General features: G+C 70.2%; 1 protein-coding gene across 1 annotated transcript in view; it reads right to left on the bottom strand.

Annotated features, from left to right (window-relative positions):
• Positions 1-1,103: 1,103 nt before the first annotated feature.
• Positions 1,104-21,600, bottom strand: part of CROCC2 (ciliary rootlet coiled-coil, rootletin family member 2) — a 49,712-nt gene continuing 29,215 nt past the window's right edge. The window contains 10 exon segments of the mRNA XM_035716690.2: positions 1,104-2,601; positions 8,081-8,209; positions 15,158-15,291; positions 15,942-16,062; positions 16,409-16,590; positions 16,782-17,139; positions 17,885-17,914; positions 17,950-18,054; positions 18,728-18,887; positions 19,366-19,583. Of these exon segments, the coding sequence (XP_035572583.2) occupies positions 2,515-2,601; positions 8,081-8,209; positions 15,158-15,291; positions 15,942-16,062; positions 16,409-16,590; positions 16,782-17,139; positions 17,885-17,914; positions 17,950-18,054; positions 18,728-18,887; positions 19,366-19,583 (1,524 nt within the window). The 3' untranslated portion in view covers positions 1,104-2,514.

Raw genomic sequence — 21,600 nt, 5'->3', positions numbered from 1 at the left:
CACTTCTGTGGCATTTGTAATGACGTGGGGCAAACCTAACGGGAAAACGTCGACGGAGAGAGTCTTTAAAGCGAGTGTTCAACGTAGGCCAGACGCCGGCGTCCCCCCACCAGGGGCCGGCACGTGCGGGAAGGAGGTGCTCAGGTCTACGCTGGGATCTGCAGTGCTTTGCTTTTTGTACGTGTTCGCTGTCGTTAAACTTTTTATTTGCAGGGATTTGAAAAACGTTAATGTGTTAGAAGCCCCGGTTCCAGCAGCCCCCTCGGTCCTGCGGCCCTGGGAGGCCAGGGTGCTGCGGGGGCGGGGCCTGGCCCTCTGGGCCGCCTTCCCCCCCGCACTGCCTGGTGTGCAGCGTGGGCACCGCCGCCCTCCCTGGGCTCTGGGGGGCCCCCTGCTCCCCCGCGTGCGCCCCACCTGCGCGTGGACACCACAGCGGCCAGGCCCTGGGATGAGCGCTGGTGACGGCGGTCCGACGGGCAGTACCCGCAGTGGACTCTCCGTGCCCCTCCGGGGTGGGGTGGCCCATGGTGCAGGAAACCGGGGCTAGGGGCCTGTCCAGGGTTGCAGGGACTGCGGGGGGCGGGGCTAGGGTCCTCCAAGGCCGTGCACCCCGACGGCTGCTGGGCCAGGCTGGGCCTTGGGCGGGGTGGCCGGGGAGATGCCCTGAGGCTCCGGGGACCAATGCACGGCCTGGCCACCCGCGGGCTGTCCTCCCCGGCCCTCACCCCGGACGCTGGGGGGTGCTGTGCGTGGGGACAGGAGATGCCCAGCAGGGCTCCAGCCCCCAGGCACCAGCCCATCTCTGTGCTCCGGTCACCGGGACGCCGCTGGCCACCTGGGCGTGGGGCCTCTGGGCTTGCCTCGGACCTCTCGCTGACGGCCCTGCGGCCTTGGTCCAGAAGCAGGACCTCGGGAGGCCCCGTCGCCCCCTCACCTGCCACAGGTGCCCCGGGAGCTGTTGGCAGAACAGCCAGGCCCCACCCGGTGCCCAGGGACGGTCGGTGCCCTGCAGGAGGTGCTTAAGGAAACACCAATTTATTTCCTTTAGGAAGATCTTCTTTCCTGAGAACATGACTTTATGCTGAATAAGTAAAGACAGCGTCTCCGACGTGGGTTGAACTATTTATTAAAACGCACAGACCCGGAGGTCTGAGGCATGCACGTGGGGCGGGGACACCCCCACCGCCCGGGAGTGTGTGGCTCAGGCTCTGGGGCCTTTCATTCTAACACCTGACGAGCCGGACCCCTTTCAGCCACGAGCACTTATCAGGTGGCTCCTCGGGCTGGGAGCTCCGGGCCCAGAGATGTGACAGGTGAGGCAGCAGCGGGTGCCGTGGGCACGCGGAGGGGAGGGCGCCCACACGGACCCCCGCCTCCGGCTCCCGTCCCTTCCCGCGCCGCCGCCGCCCCAGGGCCTTCTGCTGGGGGGGGGGGGTGAGTGCTCCCGGGTGCCCTGCTGTCCCCACTGACAGGTGCACGCCCTGAGGCAGACGCCACCGACACCCCCTTGGCCGCAGCAGCCACTGTTAGTGGGTCACCTGCTCCTCCCCTTGGAGCCCGAGCTGGACTCAGAATCCTCAACCCAGCCGCCAGTGGTGGGCAGAGCTGAGAGGCACAAGGAAGCCTGTGGCCGCCTCCTTGGGGCGCCGCGACCCTCCACTCGCAGCCCGCGGCCCCTCGGTCGCTGCATTGGAGCAGAAAGCAGCTCCGACGGCCTGGGTGCGTCCGGGGGCAGGGGACGGCGATGGCACGGTCGGGCCTGCTCCCAGCTGGGCTCCGGGGGCTTCGGGGGCTCCCAGGGCAGCCAGCCCCACGCACACGGGAAGCCACGGGCCGCCCGGCGCCCCACGGACCCTAAACGTGCCACTTGCAAAACAAGAGAGGCCATTTGGGGCGGAAACAAGTCACCGCGCCCCGTGCTGATGGGGAAGGAGGGACACCACGGCAGGTGATGCCCGCACAGGGGCCAAGAGGGCTGCCCGGGCTCCACGGCCACCAGGACTTTCCCAGAGTTCGAGGCTGGAAACGTGGGAGTTCGGTAGCAGCTCGGGTTCGCAGGCGGCGCTTCCCGTGGCCAGTGAGTCACGGAGACTCGCTTCTGAGTCATTTCCAGCCACCTGCCGCCGGGACGGGCCTGCAGTTCCTGGATACGAGGGTCCGCGGCCTCTGGGCGCAGGGGAGCGGCGGCTGCGCCTCGCAGGACATTGTGTTTTTGGCTCCAGTTGGTGGAAATACTTTCCACGTGCTTCCCCAGTGTTTATAGAGCTGAGGGCATGGAATGCAGCCCGTGGCCACGGAAGCCGGCCTGCTGGGGCCTGGCCACCGGCTCTGGGGCGCCGCACGCCAGTGTCCCCAGCAGCCGGGCCAGGGCGAGGTGTCCGGGCCCCCAGCAGCCCCCGTGGAACCGCAGGGCACCGTGGACACGGGGCCCCTGGGGGGGAGCCGGACGCCCTGGCTGGGGACGCTGGGTGGGCAGGCCGCCCGGGGCGGGGCGCGGGGTGGCTGCAGCGGGGCTCACTTTTTGGCCCGGGAGGCCTGGCTGGGCTGAGCCTGCGGCCGCCGAGGCACCTCCTGGTCCAGCTGCTTCTTCAGACCGGCCACCTGGGGACAGAGCAGGGGCTCAGGGGGCGGCAGGCCCGGCGGTCACCCCCCAGGCACGTGGCTGTGCGGCCCCTGTGGCCCCCGAGGACGGGTGGCCTGTGAAGGACAGAAACACGAGGCGGGCGACGGGCTCCGCAGCTGCGGCAGGATGGGCAGGGTGGGCAGGGTGGGCAGGGCGCCGCTCCCCGCGGGGACACCGCCGCGCACGCGGGCCCCAGGCACGGCCTTCCACGCAGGCTCGCGTGTGCTCCACAAGCTAGGAAAACACGTGCTCATAGGCTGGGCAGACGCGGCTTGGTGGGTGAGGGACACTGACGAGGGGGTGACGTGACACTGGGTGGCCCTTGACCTCTCCGGGTCCCACTTGCCGCCACTGTAGAACGAGGGTTTCGGCCAGGTGGCCCCAGGTCTCTGAGGGGCCGGAGCCCGGGGCTCAGCCCAGCAGGTGCGTGGGGGGGGTGCGGGGCAGGGGGCAGGGCAGGTGCACGCCACGGCCACATCCGCCACCCCAAGGGCAGCGCAGGGACAGTGCTCCCACTGCCTTGTGACACTGCAGTGACCGCTGCTCTCTGCCCAGGACCAGTCCCCACTGCTAAGCCCCCATCCCAGAACCCTCGCCGCGCCCCTCAGTGAGCACTGGGGCCCACGGGGCGGCCGCGCTGGGATCCCACTGCTGGAGGCTGCTGCTCCCCTCGCCCCACCCCTCCGTCTGCTGGGACACTGAGGGCCGGGCCCCCTTTGCTCCTCCAGGCCCTTCACCCGCCACTGGTGATGCTGCTTGGGCTCCGGGGCCGGTCCCGTGGGGCGGGGCAGTCGAGCTCGCAGAGCCCCCCTGTGCCGGCTGCACCGGGACCTGGGCACCCACTGCTGCCGCCTGCCCGCCTGCCGCTCGGAGTCCCGGGGCCGGAGTCCAGCCCTCCCCCCGGGGCCACCTGTCCGTCCTCCAGCTCCCCGCCTGCCCCAGTGCCCGCTGAGCCCACCCGGGGGGGGCGTTGCTCACACTTCAGCGCCGGGGCCTCGTCGGGCCTGGACTCCCCCCTTGGGGCCTGAGAGCCCCTTTACTCCTAGCTCCTGCTCGGCTGCCCGGGGCTGCCGGCCCCCCGGCGCCTCTCGCCCTCTGCTCTTCCTGGCGTCTCCAAGTGTGCGGGGTCTGGCTGCCCACAGAGGGGGCACAGGGCAGCCCCCAGAGCGGCCCGCAGGCCTGCCTGGCCCCAGGTGCCTTGGAGGGAAGGCCAGGAGGGCCGCGTAGGGCCCTGGGTCCCGGGGCGGTGAGAGCCCGGCAGGCCCGTCATCGGGGCTGTCTCCTCCTCTGTCCAGCCCGTCCCTGCCGTCTGCACGTGCACGTTCGTGGGGGGGTGTGCGGGAGCCTTCGGGGACCCACCTGGGGCCCGGAAGCACGAAGCTCCACCGCCCGGGGGGCCTGCAGCTGTGGTCCTGCCGCAGGGCCCTGTCCACGTCCCAGCCCCTGTCCTGGCCCTGGCCCCGTCCTTCCCCAGCTTCTCCTGCTCCGTCTGCGAGAGCCCAGATGGCAGGGGCTCCTTTTGTCCCTCGTGGGGGTCCCTTCTGGAGGGAGGACCTGACGCCCCAGGTCATGCCTGCGGGTGCCTGACATGCACGGTGCCCTCCGGGGAGTCCCTGGTCCCGCTCGGGGCCTTGTCCCTGGACAAGACTTGAGGGCATCGAGCCCCCTGGAGCGCCCCCCAGCCGCCCTCCCGCCTGCTGCCCTGGCTCTCGCCCCCGGGGCTGGACCCGGCAAGGCCTCCGTCCTGTCACTGGCGGTGGCGTGCTCAGTGACAGCAGGCTAGCGTGACAAAAACAAGGACTCCTTCTTCAGTGTGAGAAAAAGAGAGTCCACGTCCCCTGAAAAAGGAAGTCCTGTTTCTTTAAAACTCCAGCTACGCTCCTGGAAGTGCACGTTAAACAGAGAAGAGAAAAGTGAAATCCAAAATAAATAAACGGCCACATCCGGGTTTCCCCTCCTGAGACACCAATAAAGGGTTTATGGGTTTGGGGGCCCCTCGCAGCTGACCTCCTGGAACTCATTAGCTGCTCCCCCCCCGCCCCCGACCTGGGCCGCAGGGGCCCGCAGCTGGCGCGGCTGCCCCGGGCAGTGCCACTGAGGCCCGGCCAGCGCCCCCCGGAGCCGCCACGGACGCCTGGGCCCCTGTCAGCGTGGTCGGCCTTCGGGGGAAGCAGGATTCCTGTGACCCCGGGGGTCGGCGACCCTCCTCCCTGGGAGGGCAGGTGGCCCTGCAGGGACAAGCTGGCCACTGGCTTTCAGGGACCGTCCTGACCTGCTGGCCTCTGTGCCTGCACCCTGACCCCGACCCCAACCTGTTCCTAGGGTCTCTGCCCCCACTGCACCCCCCTGCTGACCTGGCCACTCCCCTCCGGAGAACCCACTTGTCCCCGAGTCCACGTCAGCTGGACGGTGTGTGTCTGGTGGCCCGGGCCTGCCCCAGGACAGATGTTGACGTGCGCTTGGGGACACAGAGGGGCAGACACTCTCCCGGAGGCTCCAGGCTCAGCAGTGCCCTTGCCTGGTGGGGCCTCACCACTCTCCTGGGGGTGCGTTGGTCAGTCCTTGTCGGCGAGGGGCAGAGGCTGGGGCGGAGGCTGGAGCCCGGGGCAGAGGCCGGCTTGGGCTCGGGGAGACCTGGGGAGGCTCGGCTACTCTCAGGGGGACCTGGCTGCCCCTGGTTGTGCGTCTTGCTCTGGACACGGCACCGCCCGTCCCGCCTGCTCTGCCCTCCCCGCTGCTGACCGCGGGCTGCGCCGGCGCCTCCGTCCTCCCAAGTGTGAGCTCTGGGCACCCGCCACCCGCCGCTCACCCCCGGCGACGATGGGGCGCTGAGGCCAAGCCTGGCCCGCGTGGCGCCCTGACCCTCGCCCGCAAGCCAGCCCCGCCTAAGGCGCTCTGGGCAGGTGTCGGTGAGCAGGGGGAGTGGAGGCGAGCTGGGGGGGCCTGGGTCTGCGGCGCCCCGAGAGGCCCTGGCCGGACACTGCTGCCCCGACGGCCGCGAGCGACCAACGCCCTCCGTTCCGGGGCTGCTCCCTTCAGGCGGGGGGGGGCGTGTTGGCACACCTCGCACACCTCGTGCACTGCCGCACATCTGCACGCCTGCACACCCTGCACACCCCGCATACCCACACACCCCGCACACCCGCACACCTCTGCACACCTCGTACACCCTGCACACCTCGCACACCTCCACACCCGCACACCTCTGCACACCCTGCACACCCCACACAGCTCACACACCTCTGCACACCTCGTACACCCTGCACAGCCCGCACAGCTCACACAACTCTGCACACCTCCACCCACCTCTTACACCGCGCACACCTTGCACACCTCTGCCCACCTCGCACACCTCTGCCCACTTCACACTTCTATACATCTCGCCCACCTCCACCCACCCTACACACCCCTCACACCCTGCACCGATGCACACCCAGCACATCTCCACAAACCCCTGCACACCTCCCCCCCGCGCACATCTCCACCCACCTCACACACTGTGCACACCTTGCACACCTCCGCAGGCCTGCGCTGCGGTGGGAGGGGCTGCAGCCCTGTGCAGACACCTGTGCTGACCGGCAGGTCTGGTCCCTGGGCCCCTCCATGTCTGTGCCCGCACACGGCGTCAGCCCTGCTCTAGGGGACAGGCAGCGAGGATCTTCGCCCAGACGGGGCACAGACGTGCTCACTGAGGTTCCTGGTCACGGCGGCCAGGCGCCAGGGCGGCAGGACACACCCATCTCCTCGTCCTAGTGAAGCCTGGGAAGGCCACCCTACTCTGGGGACCGCGGCTGAGACCTCAGCAACCGGGACTCCTGCTTGCCCACTTTGTAAGGGGGTCACTGAGCTGGAAGGGTCAGGTGCCTCGGACGCTGGGTCACGAGCCCAGCAAAGGCTGCCCCCAAACTGCCCTGTTGCCCGATTCCCCCATATTCCCTGCTTGAGTCTGCGTCTCGCCGGAACCGCGTGCCCACAGCCTGGCTGGCACCTGCCACACACCCAGTCCCCTCCCCGTTCCTGCAGGGCCCAGGCGGCACATCCGGGACCAAGGAGCGGCCTGTGGGGCCATGTGCGGGGAGGCCCTGCTGCCTGCAGACTCCCGCTGCTGGGCCCACAGAGCCCTAAGTGGGCGTGGGGCTTGTTCCAGGGGCCCGTTCCAGGGGCCCTTTTCCCTTCTCTGGGCCCCAGAAGATGCTCTGGCCGCCCCACCCCCAGTTCAACCCGGGCAGCTTCACTTTGGCGTGTTTCCTCTGCGGAGACTGCATCCACTCACACTTGGGGAGTGTGCCCCGCGAGTCACTGGCCGGTGGGCGCCTGGGCTGGGCCCTGCCCCTGGGCCTTGCGCCTTTCCCCGTGTGTCCGGGCGGCTCACTGTCCTGTCCTGGCCCCCGGTCGCTGCCGGCCTCCGGGTCTCGCTCCTGCCCGCTGTGGAGACCTCTGGGGTGGAAGCCCGGCTCCCCCTTGGCGACTGTGCGCCCCTGAGCTACCCTGTCGCCCGGTCCAGTGTAGGGGGCACTTCCTGAGCCGCGGGCATCTCCAGCCAGAGGATCCGGGGCTCCAGGGGTAGGCGGGTGCCAGGCCACCCAGCCCCCAGGGGCTGTGGCTCACACACTGGGGACAGAGCTGGGCCTTTGCTGTGACCCGTGGTGCCCCCCAAGGACAGCAAAGGGAGCGCGTGTCTGTAGGGTCCCCCACCTGCGGCGGCCCTGGGCTTGGAGAGGGCAGCGCAGGTGCAGAGCTCCCCCCCCTCCCCCCCCCCCCCCCCCCCCCCCCCCGCCGCCCGCAGCTCGCAGGTCCACCCCCATGGGATGCGGCCGGCCCGGCCCCGCCCGCCCCCTTCAGCCGCGGCCCCGCCCGCCCCCTTCAGCCGCGGCCCCGCCCCTGCAACAGGGGCCCCGCCCTTCCCGCCCCTGCAACAGAGGCCCCGCCCCTGTAGCCGTGACCACGCCCCTTACCCCCATGCAGCCTAGGCCCCGCCCCTCCCCCGCCTCTGCAGCCGCGGCCCCGCCCCCTGTAGCCACCGCCCCGCCCCCGCCCTGTAGCCGTGACCACGCCCCTCACCCCGCCCCTGCAGCCGCGGCCCCGCCCCTGTAGCCGTGACCACGCCCTTTACCCCGCCCACACCGCCTAGGCCCCGCCCCTGTAGCCGCGGCCACCCCCTCTCTAGCCCCCGCCCCGCCCCCCGCGCGTGCAGCCCCCTGAGCTCCCCCTGCAGGCCGGCCCGTCCGCTCGGCGCCTGCTCCCCTGCCCACGCGCTCACCGCCCTGCCGAGGGGAGGCGGCTGCCGGGGCCTCCAGGCTCTCCCCGCTGAGCTGCGTGTCCACAGCCGACCCCGCGTCTAGGGTGTCCCTCCCGCCTCAGTTTCCCCGTCGGTCCGCTGGCGGTCGGATGGCGTCTGGGAGGCTCCAGATGCGAACACCTGCCCGCGGCTGCCGGGGGCGCCCCTCCCCCCCTCACCTGCCGCGAAGGCTCCGGCGCGCCCTCCAGCCGGGCCACCTGCTCCTGCGGCCCCTTCCCGCGCCGGGCCCGGCCCTGGCTGTGCCTCCGGCTCTCACCCAGCGCCCTGTGCAGCGCGTCCAGTTGCTCCTAGGGAGGAAGACATGGGGTCTCCTGGGAACACGGCTTGGGGGTGCTAGGGGCAGGGCCTGCAGGTGCTGGTCAGGCGGCTTAGGGTGTGGCCGCGGTGGGCAGGGGCCTGGGGTGCAGGACCCCGAGAGGCTCCGCCTGGGCGCTCTGTGCTGGCCGGGCTGGCCTCAGGACGCAGCTGGCCTCCGTCCCCCTGGGATGAGCCGGGGCGTCCCCCAAGCGCTCAGAGCCTGTAGAGCTCAGGCCCGGGCCCGCTCTCCCCAGCTGCCGCCTCTGAGGTCCACCACCTGTGCCCCTGCCCGGCACGTCCCACCACCGTGGGCCCAGCAGCCTGCGTCCCAGGACACTGCTCCCTGCCCCACGGGCACCCGACACCCCAGGCTCAAACAGCGCGGGCCCTCCTCCCCCCGCACCCACTCACCCACCCCTGACCGTCCTTGGCCCTGTTGCTTCAGCCTGCCCCAGCCGTGGTCAATGACTCGGGCACCCGTGGCCCTCCCTTTCCTGTCCCCAGGCGTGCTCCACGGGGTGGCCCGACCGCACGCCCCAGTCTGCGTGTCGAATTGTGCCGTTTCATCGTCCTGAGGCTGCAGCGGCTCTCGGCCGCCACCTCCTCTGAGCCCCTGCCCTGCTCACTCTCCAGCCTCTAGCGGCTCCTTGCTCGGGGCGCTGCCCCCTGTCCTCTCGGCCCTGGGGCCATCCTCCCTGTCACCCCGGGCTCTGACCCCGCCCCCAGGACGACGGCGCCTGCTGGGTCCCCTGGGTCCTGGAGCACACACCGTGGGCCTGGGGAAGTCTGATGAGCAAACACGCACACACAAGCCCGCACGAGTCCACCTAGGAACACACAGCCCTGCCCCTGAGTGTTTGGTGGGAAGTGGCCAGTGTCTTCCTGGAAAACCAGGGATCACACCTGCTGGTGCTTCGATGGCTGAGCAGGAAGGCGGAGCTGGGGTGCTGGGGGGGTCCTGGGGTGTCCACCCTGGAGCCCGTGGTAGCTCAGGCTCAAGCGGGCAAAGCGGAAGAACACGAGTGGGAATTTGGAGACAGCCTGGGGGGCCGTGTGGGGGCTGGGGAGCTGGTGGTGGCCTCTCCGCTGGGTGGTCCAGGACCCGCTGACCGAGACGGGAGGGTGGGCAGGGGGTTGCAGGCCCAGAGTTCAGCCTTGAGGGGCTGGATGTGGGGGACAGTGTCACAGAGCCTCCGATGGCCGGGGCGGAGGGAGAGACAGGTCCCAGCCCAGTGGATGCTACAGCAGAGGGCGGAGGACGAGGCGGCTGCCCAGGAGGACCGAAGGCTGGCCGAGGGCTGACCCCTCCGTGCAGTGCCCCAAGAGGCCGGCACACCCAGACCCCAAAGGGATCCTCTGGATGTGACAAGTGCTGCTGATGAAGTTTGCACATCTGTGGGGGGGGAGGGCGCTCTTCCCAGGAGCAGGGCTGGGGGAGGGGTGGGGAGGGTGCAAGAGGGAGGCCCGAAGCTATGGGTTCCCCCGATGACCACACGGGTTCCAGCCCTCGGGGGCCCATCCGGACCACAAGCACAGCATTCGCAGCAGTTGCGTCCCGTCCGTCTGTCACTCGGCCATGACAAATGCTGGGGTGCACGGGGCCCGCCAATGGGGGATGCCACTTCGGAGCAGGGAGAGGACTGAGCCCCTGGCGAGGGGCCGGTGGGCAGAGCCGGGACGGGCTTCCTCGTCTGGTGCTCTCGGACTTTAGAAGCGGACAGTGGGGACAAAAGCCGCAAGGTTTCGCCCTTCCCTGCAAGTTCGGAAACCACCATTTTCTGTTTGTGCACATTTCCAGGAGAAAAGCAGAGGTTTCCTTCAAATATGGCTTAAATATTTCATGGTATTTTAAAGAGGCCCAGGCCACTTATGTGAAGCATCAGGCTCCTCTCGTAATGACTCAGCTTTTACGGAATTCACATTAACCGGCATCATCGGACGGCGTGCCCTCTGCCAGCGTCACCCGGTGCGCCTCCGAGTTAGTGTCCTTCCTTGCGTCGCCACGGTTCGGAGCCCACAGGCCGTGCGAGGCGTGGGCTGGGCCAGTCGGCCTCGCACACCCGGTTCGCCTGCGGGTCCACGTGGCGGCGGGAAGGCGCCAACTCCAGCCCCGCACGGGGCCTGCGCTCCAGGGGCCTCGGGCTGGTCCTGGGAGAGACCCCAGCGGGCAGCGCTCAGACGTCGGGGACCCGGAGCTCGGCCGGGAGCCCGGGGTCGGGGCTCACCCAGACCCTCGCACGCCACTCGCGTCCACTCGCCCCAGCGCCCCCTTCGGCCGTGCTCGCCTTATCATCAGCCTCGCTGCTGCTTTTCAAAATTTCCATTAAAAGCCTCAAACATCTCTCCTTCTCTGTAGACTCGGCAACCAGCTTGCCCGTTTCCCTCCACACAGTCCATTAAAGATAGACGAAACCCAAACGGGAGAGCCCAGCAACCAACAACCAACCTGCGAGGAGCCAGGAGCATAGACACATCCCCCCGGAAGCTGCTCGGAAGGTCCTGACTGTCCCCGAGCCTCACCCCGTCCCCACTAAGACTGGACGCAGCAACCGGAGAGGCACAAACCCGTCGCCGATCTTCTCAGTAACCCTCGCGTTAGGAAATAAAAACCGAAAGTCCTCGAAAACTGGTAAAAAAAAAAAAATTCACGTCGGAAATCCGTGGTGCACACACCGAACCCCCAGTAGGGAAAATGGGGTCACACCGAGCCCTCTATTGAGAGAGGACGCCCGGACGTAAATCCATGGCTTGTTCGGTTTAAGAAACGAGGGCGGGAGCCTGGTGGCTGAGTCGGGGAGGCGTCCGCCTGGGGCTCAGGCCGTGACCGCGGGGGGCCTGCTTCTCCCTCTGCCTCTGCCCCCGCCCCGCTCATGCCCACTCGCTCTGACGAATGAATAAAAAGAATCTTTTTTTTTTTTTTTAAAGGAATGAGGAAAATCACAACAACAACAACAAAGGAGGATATTAATATAACCCTAAAGGAGTCATCGTGGGCGAAGACGACGGGAGAGATAAAGCTGGTTCTTTGAAGAGACCAATAAACCAGGCGAACTGTTGGCAGGTCGGGCTCAGAGAAAGCGACAGATCTGCAGCGCCGAGACCAGGTAGGGCCCCGGGTGGGAAGAAGAGAGGGTCTCAGGAAGAAAACGGTTCCAACCGCAGGTGGGACGACAGGACGTGAGGGAAACGCGCGGCGGGGCGGCCCCGGCGATGCCTCTAACCGTGCAGGACGGAGGGCCCAGCTGCCGGCTGCCCACGGGGGGAGGCAAGCCCGGCGCCCAGCGGGAGGCGGTGTCCACGGGCGGGCCCCTCTCGCCCGGGGCCGTGGCCTGGCCCTGACCGCCTGCCGCCCCTCCCCCTCCGGCTGTGGGCCCGCGCCCCCTCGCTCCGGGCCGCCCACTGCCCGCTGCCCGCAGGACCCCGAGCGGCGTGGGGCGCGTGTCCTGACGTCCGGGCCCCTTCCGCGTTGTTGATCCTCCGGATTCCCAGGGGGCCCTGGAAACAGGGAGGGATTTGCTCTCGAACAAGAATCTCACTGTTTGCATAGCACAGCCTACCATTTAATTAGAAAAACATGTTTTTAATTAAGTTTCTCTTGACAAACGCATTCAACGGTTCACGTGAAACGGGGGGAGAACCCGGCGCACGAAAGTGAAAGCGCTCGTGTCCCCGCAGACCCGGCTCGGCCTGCGCGGGGGGCCCGGCACCTGACCTGGGCGCGGGGAGGCTGGCCCTGGGCCCTCGGGGCCTGCCGTGCATCGGGGTGCCCCTCCCAGGCGCCCACCTCCATGCCCCGGGCACAGAAATTGGGAAAACCGTCCTCGGGCTGGAGACCAGAGACTCGGGGGGTTCGCGCGACACGGAGGCAGACAGACCCACGGCCGCAGGACGGAAGTACCAGAATTCTCGCCGCGGCTAAACGCGCTGCCCATGGATCTGAGCACCCGCGCTTGCCCACTGGCGGCCGATTCCGAGTCCCGGGAATGTGGGCCCAGCACGGGTGGCGAGGTGTGACCAGCGTCCCCAGGTGTGGGGCCACAGGGGCGCTGACTCAGCCGGGGCTGCAGGAGGCAAGGGACGCCGGCATCTCACGGAGCCCCAGCCGCCCCGCGGGCAGGTGCCACACACAAGGAGGGGGCGCCACGCAGCTCAGCTGGCCCGAGGACGGAGCCTGCACCCTCCCCGCGGAGGACAGGAGACCTCGGGTCGCTCCCTGCCGCCTCTGTTGCCCTGCGGGGCCCCCACGTCCCGCACGACCCCCATGACCCCCATGACCCCCAGGGTCCCCATGGCCCTCAGGGTCCCCACAGCCCCCAGGATCCCTACGGCCCCTATGGCCCCCATGACCCCCAGGGTCCCTATAGCCCCCACGGTCCCCACGGTCCCCACAGTCCCCACGGCCCCCAGGGCTCCCCTTTCTGTCTTTCAGTTCCAGCTGGAAGCATCTGGACAGGGACACGTGAAGCCCCAGGGGGTCCTCTCCACTCCCGGCTCCGAGCAAGACCAGACCCCCTTCTTTGAGGCCGAGCAGAGGAGAGAGATCCCGACAGTCACAGCCAGTGGTGGCGAAAGAGACAGTCGACCCAGGATCAGATCTGAGGGTCTCGAATGGGAAGAGAACAGAGTGGCTGCACGACGTGGGAACAGGTGTCAGAAGCTGCTCGCGCCCGCTCAGGAAGGGGCCCCGGGGCGGGGAGCCGGAGCGGGAACAACCGAGACTGGGGATGTGAGGACCGACCCGGCGTGGAGATGGGGATTCGATGACGCGCGGCCCTGGACGGAGGCCCAAGCTCCCGGGCCGCGGAGCCGGCGAGAAGGCGGGAGACCGCGGGGCAAGGAGGACGGGCGACCGGAGGGCAGGGCTGGGCTGCCCGAATTTCAGGACAAAAGGATGGGAAGTGCGCGGAGAAGGGGCGTTTTTACGTGGAAATGACCAGCATCGGCTCAAGACAGATTCGGTTCCGCGAGCAGACGGGGCTGCAGGCACAGGTACAGTCGCAGAGGGGACACCCGTCTGGCCTCCCCCGTGGGGGAACAACTCAACCCACAACCCCCTCGCCTTCCCTGAGCCCGTCTGAGGATGAGGTCATGGGGCCACCACCAGGGGAATCTAGGTAGACACAGGCCCTCCAGAGGGTGGGGGCCCGGGGGCAGGCGGCCCCAGGACTGCCCGAGACACCCGGGCACCTCGCAGGTGTAATTAGGGCCACCGCCCGAGGTTATCCAGGTGGGCCGGATGAACCCCCGGAGGCCCCCGGGCTGCTGGCACGGGGACAGCGGTGCGTGAGGGTCCGCGTGAGGGTCCTGCTGCCGCGGCAGCCTGGTGAGAGCCGACGAGAAGCCCAGGCAGGGGTGGGAGACGCGGAACCCACTGCCCCCCGGACCCCGTGGGGCTGCTGCCTGCAGGGCTGGGGCTCACTGACGGGGAGCGCCATCAGTGCGTGCAGTATAAAGCCCCGGGGTGTGCCCACGGGGGGCGGGGTTCAAAATCGGGGGCAGGCCCTGCAGGGACCCCCACCGGGGCACTTAGGAGAAAGGTGCAGGCGGGGCAGCCTGGACGGGGCAGGGCGGAGGGGACATGGGCGCGGGGGGAGGGCTGCGAGAAGGGGTCCCCTGAGCACGGCGCAGCCCCACGCTCGCGGTCACACGTGCTGCCCACCCCCGTGGAGGGGGACGGAGAGCAAACGACCCTAAAATAGAGGGACAGAATGGAAGCCACGAGGAAGCCTCAAGCCTCCAGTCAGCAATCGGAGCAAACCAGAGCCCGGAGGTGACCGCACAGCTCGTAAGGGGGATAAATTCCCTTGGAAAAGGCAGAGACTCGAGGTGGGATGGGGATGGAACGGGGAGGGGGGGGGGGAGGGGCGGCTGCGCTTGGGGACACGCGGTGGCAGCTGCGGAACGTCGCAGGGCCCGAGAAACTTCAGATTCTGAAGGACACGCCATGGAAACGCGAGGACCCGGGACGCTTGGAGACGGCAGCACGTGCGGCCCCGAATCCTCACGCAAATCCAGCGTCACTCTAGGGATGCCGAGCTCGGGGGACGACCCAGCGCGGGGCGACTGCGTAGACGTCGGGGTCACTCCGCCACCTGCCCGGCTTCTCGGAGCCACATCTGCTGGGCCCCGCGCTGGGTCGTCCGGCCTTCCAGCCCGGGCCCAGGCGTCCCCCGCGTCTCCCGGCGGCCCAGCTCCCGGGGCTTCCCTGGCCCGGTCCCACCCCTGCAGTGCCAGGCCACTCAGCCCCCTGCTCCGCTGCTCCCACCATCTTTCCGGGGTGGGGCCGGGGACCCCGATTCTCCAACACGCCCCTGGGGGGCCTGTGCTCCCCCCTGGCCTGCTGATCCCCATGCCTCCGGGGCCTCCAAGAACTTTCTGGAAATGGCAGCCTGGCAGCTTCAGCTGCCCAGACCCGGCTGCTCCCCATCCCAGCCCACCCCGGGGCTGCTGGGCGCCCCGTCCAGGCGGCCACCTCCACCGGCCCAGCCTCCTCACTTGAAAGGGACCAGAGGCCACCATCACAGCACAGGCGCATATGTGGGGACATTTACCCAAATTGGTCCTGTGTAACCTCCGTCCGTGTCTGGGTGACACAGTAAACTTGTCCTGCTCACCGTCGACATGACCCCACGGGGGCTCCGGGGCTGGGCCCGTGTCACCAAGGCCCGCATGTGGCCACAGAAGGGTGGACGGCCGGGGAGGCCAGAGGTCACCCTGCCTGAGGCCCTCGCTGCCCTGGACCCAGTGCCCAGCCTGCAGACCAGTGGGGAGCACCCCCGGACAGCCCTCCAGGGGAGCACCCCGGGACAGCCCTACCCGGACACCCCTATGCGCCCTGTGGGCACCCTGTCCCTGGAGGCCATGTCACCCGCTCTGCCTCCACAGTGGTCCTCCTCGTTCCCCGCCCTGTCCCCAGGTCCTCACCCCGCAAGCCCCACCTGGAACCTCCGCCTCTCCCGGCCTGCCGCCCGCCTGCTCGCCAGGTGCTCCGCGTCCAGCCTGTGCAGCGCCTCCTCCTGCAGGGCGCGGGCCGCCTGGGCAGTGCGCGTCTCACCCTCCGCCTGGCGCCAGGCTGCGGACAAACGGGCTTGCGTGGCTCCCGAGCTCAGGCCGGGGAACAGGCTCGCTGTCGACACCTAGACGCTGGGGCTGCAGAGGCCCCCCGAAAATCCCTGCCCCTCCCACTTGAACCTCAAGGATCCCTGGGGCTGGGGCTGGGGTCCCGGCTCCCTCCGCCTGCTTCTCCTTCTCTCCCACCTTGTTTCCTTCCACAGACATTCCTCCTTCGAGACTGTGCGCGGCCCCAGACCCACCCTCTGGGGCAGACGGGCCAACGTGGGGAGGGGGACAGGAATGCCGTGGGGGTGGCCCGCAGGGTAGGGGCGCTCTGTGAGGTGACAGGGGCCACCGGCCTCATGACTGTCTGTGGAGGAGGGTCCCAGGAGGCCCGCACAGCCAGCGCAAAGGCCCCGAGGGAGGAAGTGAGGGCGGCCCGGGGGGCAGCAGGGCCTGGGGCCCCGCAGGGTCCCTGGGCTTCACGCCCTTGTGATGCGGAAGCCACTGCTCGGGAAGCTCCCAGCCAGCCGCCGCCCCCGCCAGAGCCTGAGCAGCTCCCAGGACCCCGCACTCGCGGCAGCCAGGGGTGAGGCCCTCGGGGGCCCTGGGGAGGTGGCCGAGCGCCCCCCACCGCGACCCTCGGGGGCGGGAGGGACGGGAGGTCACCTTCCTCCGCTTCTGCCAGCGCCGTCTGCAGCTGCCCCGCGTGGCTCTGGGCCTGGGCACGCGCACTCTCGGCCTCTCTCAGCTGGCGGCTCAGGCTCAGCACCTGGAGGTGCCAGTCGTCCTGGGCGGAAGGACCCAGGTCAGGGGGCAGCCTGGCGGGGGTGGAGGGCCGGGGCGTCGGGCTGGAGGCTTGGGGGGCTCGGGTGCGCTGACCTGGGCCCCAGGGGGTGTCCGACGGCGCCTGGCGCCAGGGGCTCTGCCGCCCCCTCGGAGGAAGAGAGGCCCCTGGGCCCCCTGGGCTTCGGGTCCAGTTTGGAGGGACGGTGGGGTTCGCTGCTATGTGTCATGCCACCCAAAGGCCAGTCTGACACCTAGGTGCCCGTGACCCGCAGGCCCTGCCAGGGTCTCAGCACGCCTGGGATGGCCGGCCGACGGGAGCCCCCCGCGTGACCTGTCCACTCCCTTACCCGCTCCCTCTGGGCATCCCGCAGCCTCTGCACAAAGTCCCTCAGGGCGTCTCGCACAGAGGCCACGTCCACCGCCGAGCTGTGGTCCCCGGGTGCAGGCGAGGGCCCTCGGGGAGGTGAGCCGGCCCGGCTGGGGGAGCTGGCCCTGTGCCGCGGGGAGCGGCCCGGGCTGCTGTCTGAGCCTGCGGGACAGTGACGGCGGGGGGACGTGGCGGGGACTTGGTGACACACGCAGGTGTCCCGGCCCCCGGCTCTCTGCTTGTCCCCACCCGCGGGGAGCCCGGGGGAGCCCGGGGGACCAGCCCCCTCGCCGTGTGCCCCAGGTGGGCCGCGGAGCCTGGACAGGAGCCCCTGCACCACCGAGGACACTGACCTTTCCCCGGGAGGCCGGGCGGCTTGGGGGAGCCTGGGGGGCCGTGTCCCTGGAGCCCCAGGCCGCAGCGGAGCGTGGACCAGAGCCGGCGCAGCTGGCCCTCCGAGTCGCGCCGGGCAGCCTCCGCCCGGGCCAGCTCCTGCTCCAGGCCGCACAGCCGGCCGCAGGCCTCGTCCAGGCGAGCCTGCAGACCCTCCGCCGCGCCGCTGGCCTGCCGCAGCCTCCCGGACACCGAGCGCAGCTCAGCCCGCAGGCTCCGCTCGGCCCCGCGGCTCTGGCGCAGACGCTCCTCCAGCTGCTGCTTCTGGGCCTCGGCGCCGGCCTCCACCTCCGCCAGCTCCTGCCGCAGCCTCAGGACCTGCGGGGCACGGGAAGCCCCCCTCAGCCACCCGCCTCAGCCCTGCACCCGGCCCCGCGCCCCGTCCAGGCCGAGGGAGCCCCGCGCCCCGTCCTCGGCACGTCTCGGCCCGGGGGACCTCGGAGCCGCCTCCCAGTCCGTGTTCGGCCGCGGGGACCCCTGAGCCCAGGTGGGCAAGGACCCCACGGGCCCCGGAGCACATCCTGGCGGGCAGCGGAGGCGCGAGGGAGCCCGGAGCCGGGTGGAGCCGTGACCCTAGGCTGTCCCTGCTGGGGCCCTCCAGGGTCCTCTCTGGCCAGCCCCGTCCTGGGGCCTGCGGTAGCAAGGGCAGGGCCGGCGTCACCCTGAGCCTGGGGCCGGGAGCCTCGGGGTGCCCCACACACCACCACAGGCTTCTGCGGCCGGCGCGGTGGGTGATCGCCGCTGGCTGCCCCGTGGCCTCCCTGCACACGCGGGGCCCCGGGTGGCCGCTCCCCTGCCTCGCCGGGCCCGGGCCGTTCTCCCTCCTGCTTCACTGCAGCCACCCCCCCCACATGGTCCTCCCCTCCCCTCCCCTCCCCTCCCCTCCCCTCCCCTCCCCTGAGGCGCTGAGGGCCCTCCCTGACCCCGCCGTCTGTCCACAGCAGCCCATCCTGTCCTTCCCCTCAGGCCGCCCCGTCTGCCGTGCACCCCTGGTCCCGGCCTCGCCTGGGACCGACACCCCTCTGGCAGGCTGGGGCCTCCTCTGGGCCGCTCCGCCTCCCACCTCCCCCCCCGGGGCGCCCTCGTGGGTCGCCTGGGCCTCGGCGCCAGCCTCTGCCACTGCTGTACCTCCCGCTGGCTCTGCTGCTGCCGCTCGGCGTCCTGGGCGCCCCGGGCCTGCAGCTGGCTCACCTCTTGGCTCTTCCTCCGGTTCTCAGCCTCCAGCATGTTGACCTGTGACGGTGGGCGGCACGGATGGGGTGGCCGGGGGCCCCGCTGGACCCCAGCCTCGGCTCACGTGTCCCAGGGAGGGAGCCCTCCGAGTGGGCAGCGGCTGCACGCAGGGCGCGGGAGGTGGGGGTGCCCTGAGACCACCCCCGGAGCTGACTGCTCGAGGGCCAGCAGCGGGCTGGGGCAGCGGGGCGCTGCTCTGGGCTCCCGGGGGCTCTGGCTCACGGGGACCTGGTCCCCCGCACGGCTCTGTGCCTCCGTGGCCTCCTCTGAGAGGGACGGTGCTCGAACCTTCCTCACGGGAGGCCGTGGGGGAGGAGGGAGGTGCAGGGGACGGCGGCTCCGGGGCGCACAGGACAACGGGAGCCTCCACAGGGCGTCCATGAGCCCTGGACACGGCTGTGGACGCCTGGAAAGGCCCCCCAGAGTCCAGGGGCGTCAGGGCCCCGCCTCTGAACGGGGTCTGCACCCCGGGGACCTCAGGGACCTCAGCACGCAGCCCGAGTGGCAGGCAGACTGGCAAGCGGTGCCGCCGTCCTCGGGCCCCGGGGTGGCCGTGCGGGGACAGTGTTCCAGGGGCACAGCAGCACGGCCTTGTCCCGAGCCCCTCGCTGCGGCCCGGGGGCCCCGGGGTGGGGGCGACGTCCCGCGGGCCGGGCCCGGTGGCTGCCCTCACCTGCCTGCCCAGCTCCTGGAGCCCCCGGCGGGCGTCGGCCTCGGCCCGCTCCACCTCCCTCAGACTGGCCCGCAGCTCCCAGGCCTCCTTCTGCGCCGCGGCCCGGGCCTCCTCCAGCACCAGCAGCTTCTGCTCCCCTTCTTCCTTGGCCCTCTGGAAGCTGAGCAGAGCGTCCCGGTGGGCCCAGCCCGCGCCGCCCGCCGCCCGCCGCCCGGGGTCTGTCTCCCGAGGCCCGGAGCCCAGCTGGCCGTGCCCCTCGGGGCCCTCCCCCTGCCTTTGTCTCTGCAGCCACACACCCGGAGACGCACATCCAGCGCGGCCTAGCACCTGTGCCCCCCACCCCGTGAGGGCGGCCTTTCTCGCCTCGCCGCCCCCCCATGGGGCCCCCCGGCCCTGGACCAGGCCCCGCCTCCTCTGCTCCCCGGCCCTCGGCCGTGCCCTGCTGGCCACTCGGGACCGTCAGGCCTGCGAGATGGGCAGTCGCTGAGGGCGGGGCTGCCCCTGTTGGGATCCCGGCCTTCCCGCCCGTGTGGGCGCCCGCCGGGCAGCTGAGCCCGCCCCACCATCCGGCCCTCGTCGAGGATCCGCCGCGTCCGCGGGCTTCGCCCCTGGGCTGCGCCCCTGCGCTGGGCCGTTACCTGGCCCGGTCCTGCTCAGCCCTGCGGATGGCGGCCCGCAGCTCAGCGTTGGAGCGCCGCAGCACGTCCTTCTCACGGGCCTCGTCCCCCAGCGCCCGCCGGGCCTCCAGGGCCTCCCTTCGGAGCCCCTCGCCGCTCTCCTCGCGGCCCTGCAGCTCCTGGCGCAGCACGGCCAGCGCCTCCCGGGCCTCGTCCAGCTGGGCCTGCAGCCGCTCGGCCTGGGGGAGGAGCATGTGGCTGTGCGGCCGCTGGGGCCAGGGTCAGGGGCGTGGGCGGGGGTCGGGGCGTGGAGCTGCCCGGCTCTGGTCCGCAGCACCGATGTAGCCCCTCGCCCTGTGTCCCCAAGTGCTTGGAGGAGCAGCAGCTAACCTGGACGTGCCCACCTGGGGGTCACCTCTCCTCATGCCACTGAGGCTTCATGGGGGCTGGTCCCGGGGCCCAGGGAGGAGACACTCGGACCCTCCTGGCCCCTGGTGTGGCCTGGCTCCCCCGGGCCCTGCTCACTGGTCAGCGGGGACCACATGGGTCATGGCTCTGCCCGCACATGTGCACTGTCCCCACCCAGGTCCTGACGGCCTGCCCTGCTGCTGTCCCCTGGTGCCCGCCCTCTGCGTCCATGATGATGCGGCACTGGGGCCGCTGCCCACCCTGGCGGTACCAGTGGCCTGGGCTCCCGACCCCTGCGTGGTGGTGGGTACACCCAGTCGCGTGGGCCCCGGTTCCCATCGTACGGGAGGTGGCGGGGAGCGGGGGCCTCTGGCGACGGCCCTCAGAAGGCCCAGTGTGGACCAGGCCGTGCAACTGCTCGGGCAGCAGGTTCCCACTGTCTCCTGAGTGCCTCGGGGTCCAGTGCTCCTGACCCAAGGGGGGGGCAGCAGAGGCCCCCGGGGCACGGTGGGCAGGCTCCACATCCACCCTGGTCTCAAGGCTCGGCCCCGCAGGCCGGGCCAGGGGTGGGGGCCGTGGGTGTGAGTCGCGGCCCCTGTCCCCGTCGGACCCGTTCCAGGCCCCGAATGGGACGCATCCGACTCGGGTTCGGAGGAGCACAGGCGCGGGGCCGGGGACCCCACCCCGTCCCCGCCCCGGGGGCGCCCGCCCCCGCCTGCCTCTGGAGGGCCCTCCGTGGGGCTGCCGCCCGCCCCGGGGGAGAGGGCCTTGCCGGGAGGGGAAGCCACAGGAATTCCGAGCAGTGTCAGGCGCTGGTCTGCCAAGAGCCAACCCCACGCTGCTGGCCGTTCCAGCGGCAGCGTCCAGGCCCCCGGCCAGCCCGGCTGCCGCGTCCCCCCGCGGCTCTTGTTGTTCTGTTTGGGAAGGGCCCGAGCCCCTCCTCGCCCCCCCGCCCCCCGCATGTGGGAGCCACGACCGTGGGGAGCAGTTTCCGCAGAGCTCAGCAAAAATCCGCGCGGGGTCAAGGAGCAGCGCGAGGCCCTCCCCGCAGAAAGGAGGCTCTTTCCACTTCCCAGGGCGGAGATGAAAACAAGCACAACAAAGCCCGAGCCCCCCCGGCCCCGCGCCCCGGGAGAACAGCCATCCTCTTTACAGGAATTTTACAGCCAAATCACTTAATGTGATTATAATAATTATTTCTTTACTAGAAATTGTATAAACAGGGTCTTTTGAAATCTCCTGCAGGGAGGCGGCTCCAGGGCTCCGCACAGCCGAGGGGAGCCGGGGACGGGCGGTTCCGGGCTCTGGCCTGGGCGCCAGTGCGAGTGCGCACGTGTGTGCTTGGTGTGCGGGCGTGCACGCAGTGAGCGTGTGCATCTGCGCGTGTGTGCGGGCGTGCACGCCGCGCGTGTGTGCACAGGCATGCCCTGCGTGCGCGTGAGCGCGTGGGGTTGCGTGTGCGACTTGCCGCACACGGCGTGCGCCCCGCAGCACCCAGGTGAGCCCCCCTGCGGGTGTTGCATCCACGCATAAGTGCACGCGTGTGCATCCCGCGCACACGGTCAGGGACGTGCACGTGTGTGAACCGTGGGGTGTGCTCATGTGCCTGCGTGCACACGCGTGTGGACCTCAGGCGGGGCTGTGAGAAGCCTGGACCTTCCTCCAGTTTAAAGGCTGTGAAAACGGTGCGGTTTCCATGGTAACTGGGCCAGCCTGGCGCCTGGGAGGCTCTTCAGCGCTGCTGCTCCCTGGCTTCCTCCTGCCTCCTCGCTCAGCCCCCTGATCCCCCACTCCCTTCCTGGGGCCCCTCCTTTCTGGGGGTTCCCTCCTTCCAGGGGCCCCCTCCTT

The sequence above is a fragment of the Canis lupus genome, chromosome 25 (assembly GCF_003254725.2).
Source record: "Canis lupus dingo isolate Sandy chromosome 25, ASM325472v2, whole genome shotgun sequence".
Lineage (NCBI taxonomy): Eukaryota > Metazoa > Chordata > Mammalia > Carnivora > Canidae > Canis > Canis lupus.
The sequence above is the reverse complement of the archived record's forward strand: the minus strand, read 5'-3'. Positions and strand labels throughout refer to the sequence as shown.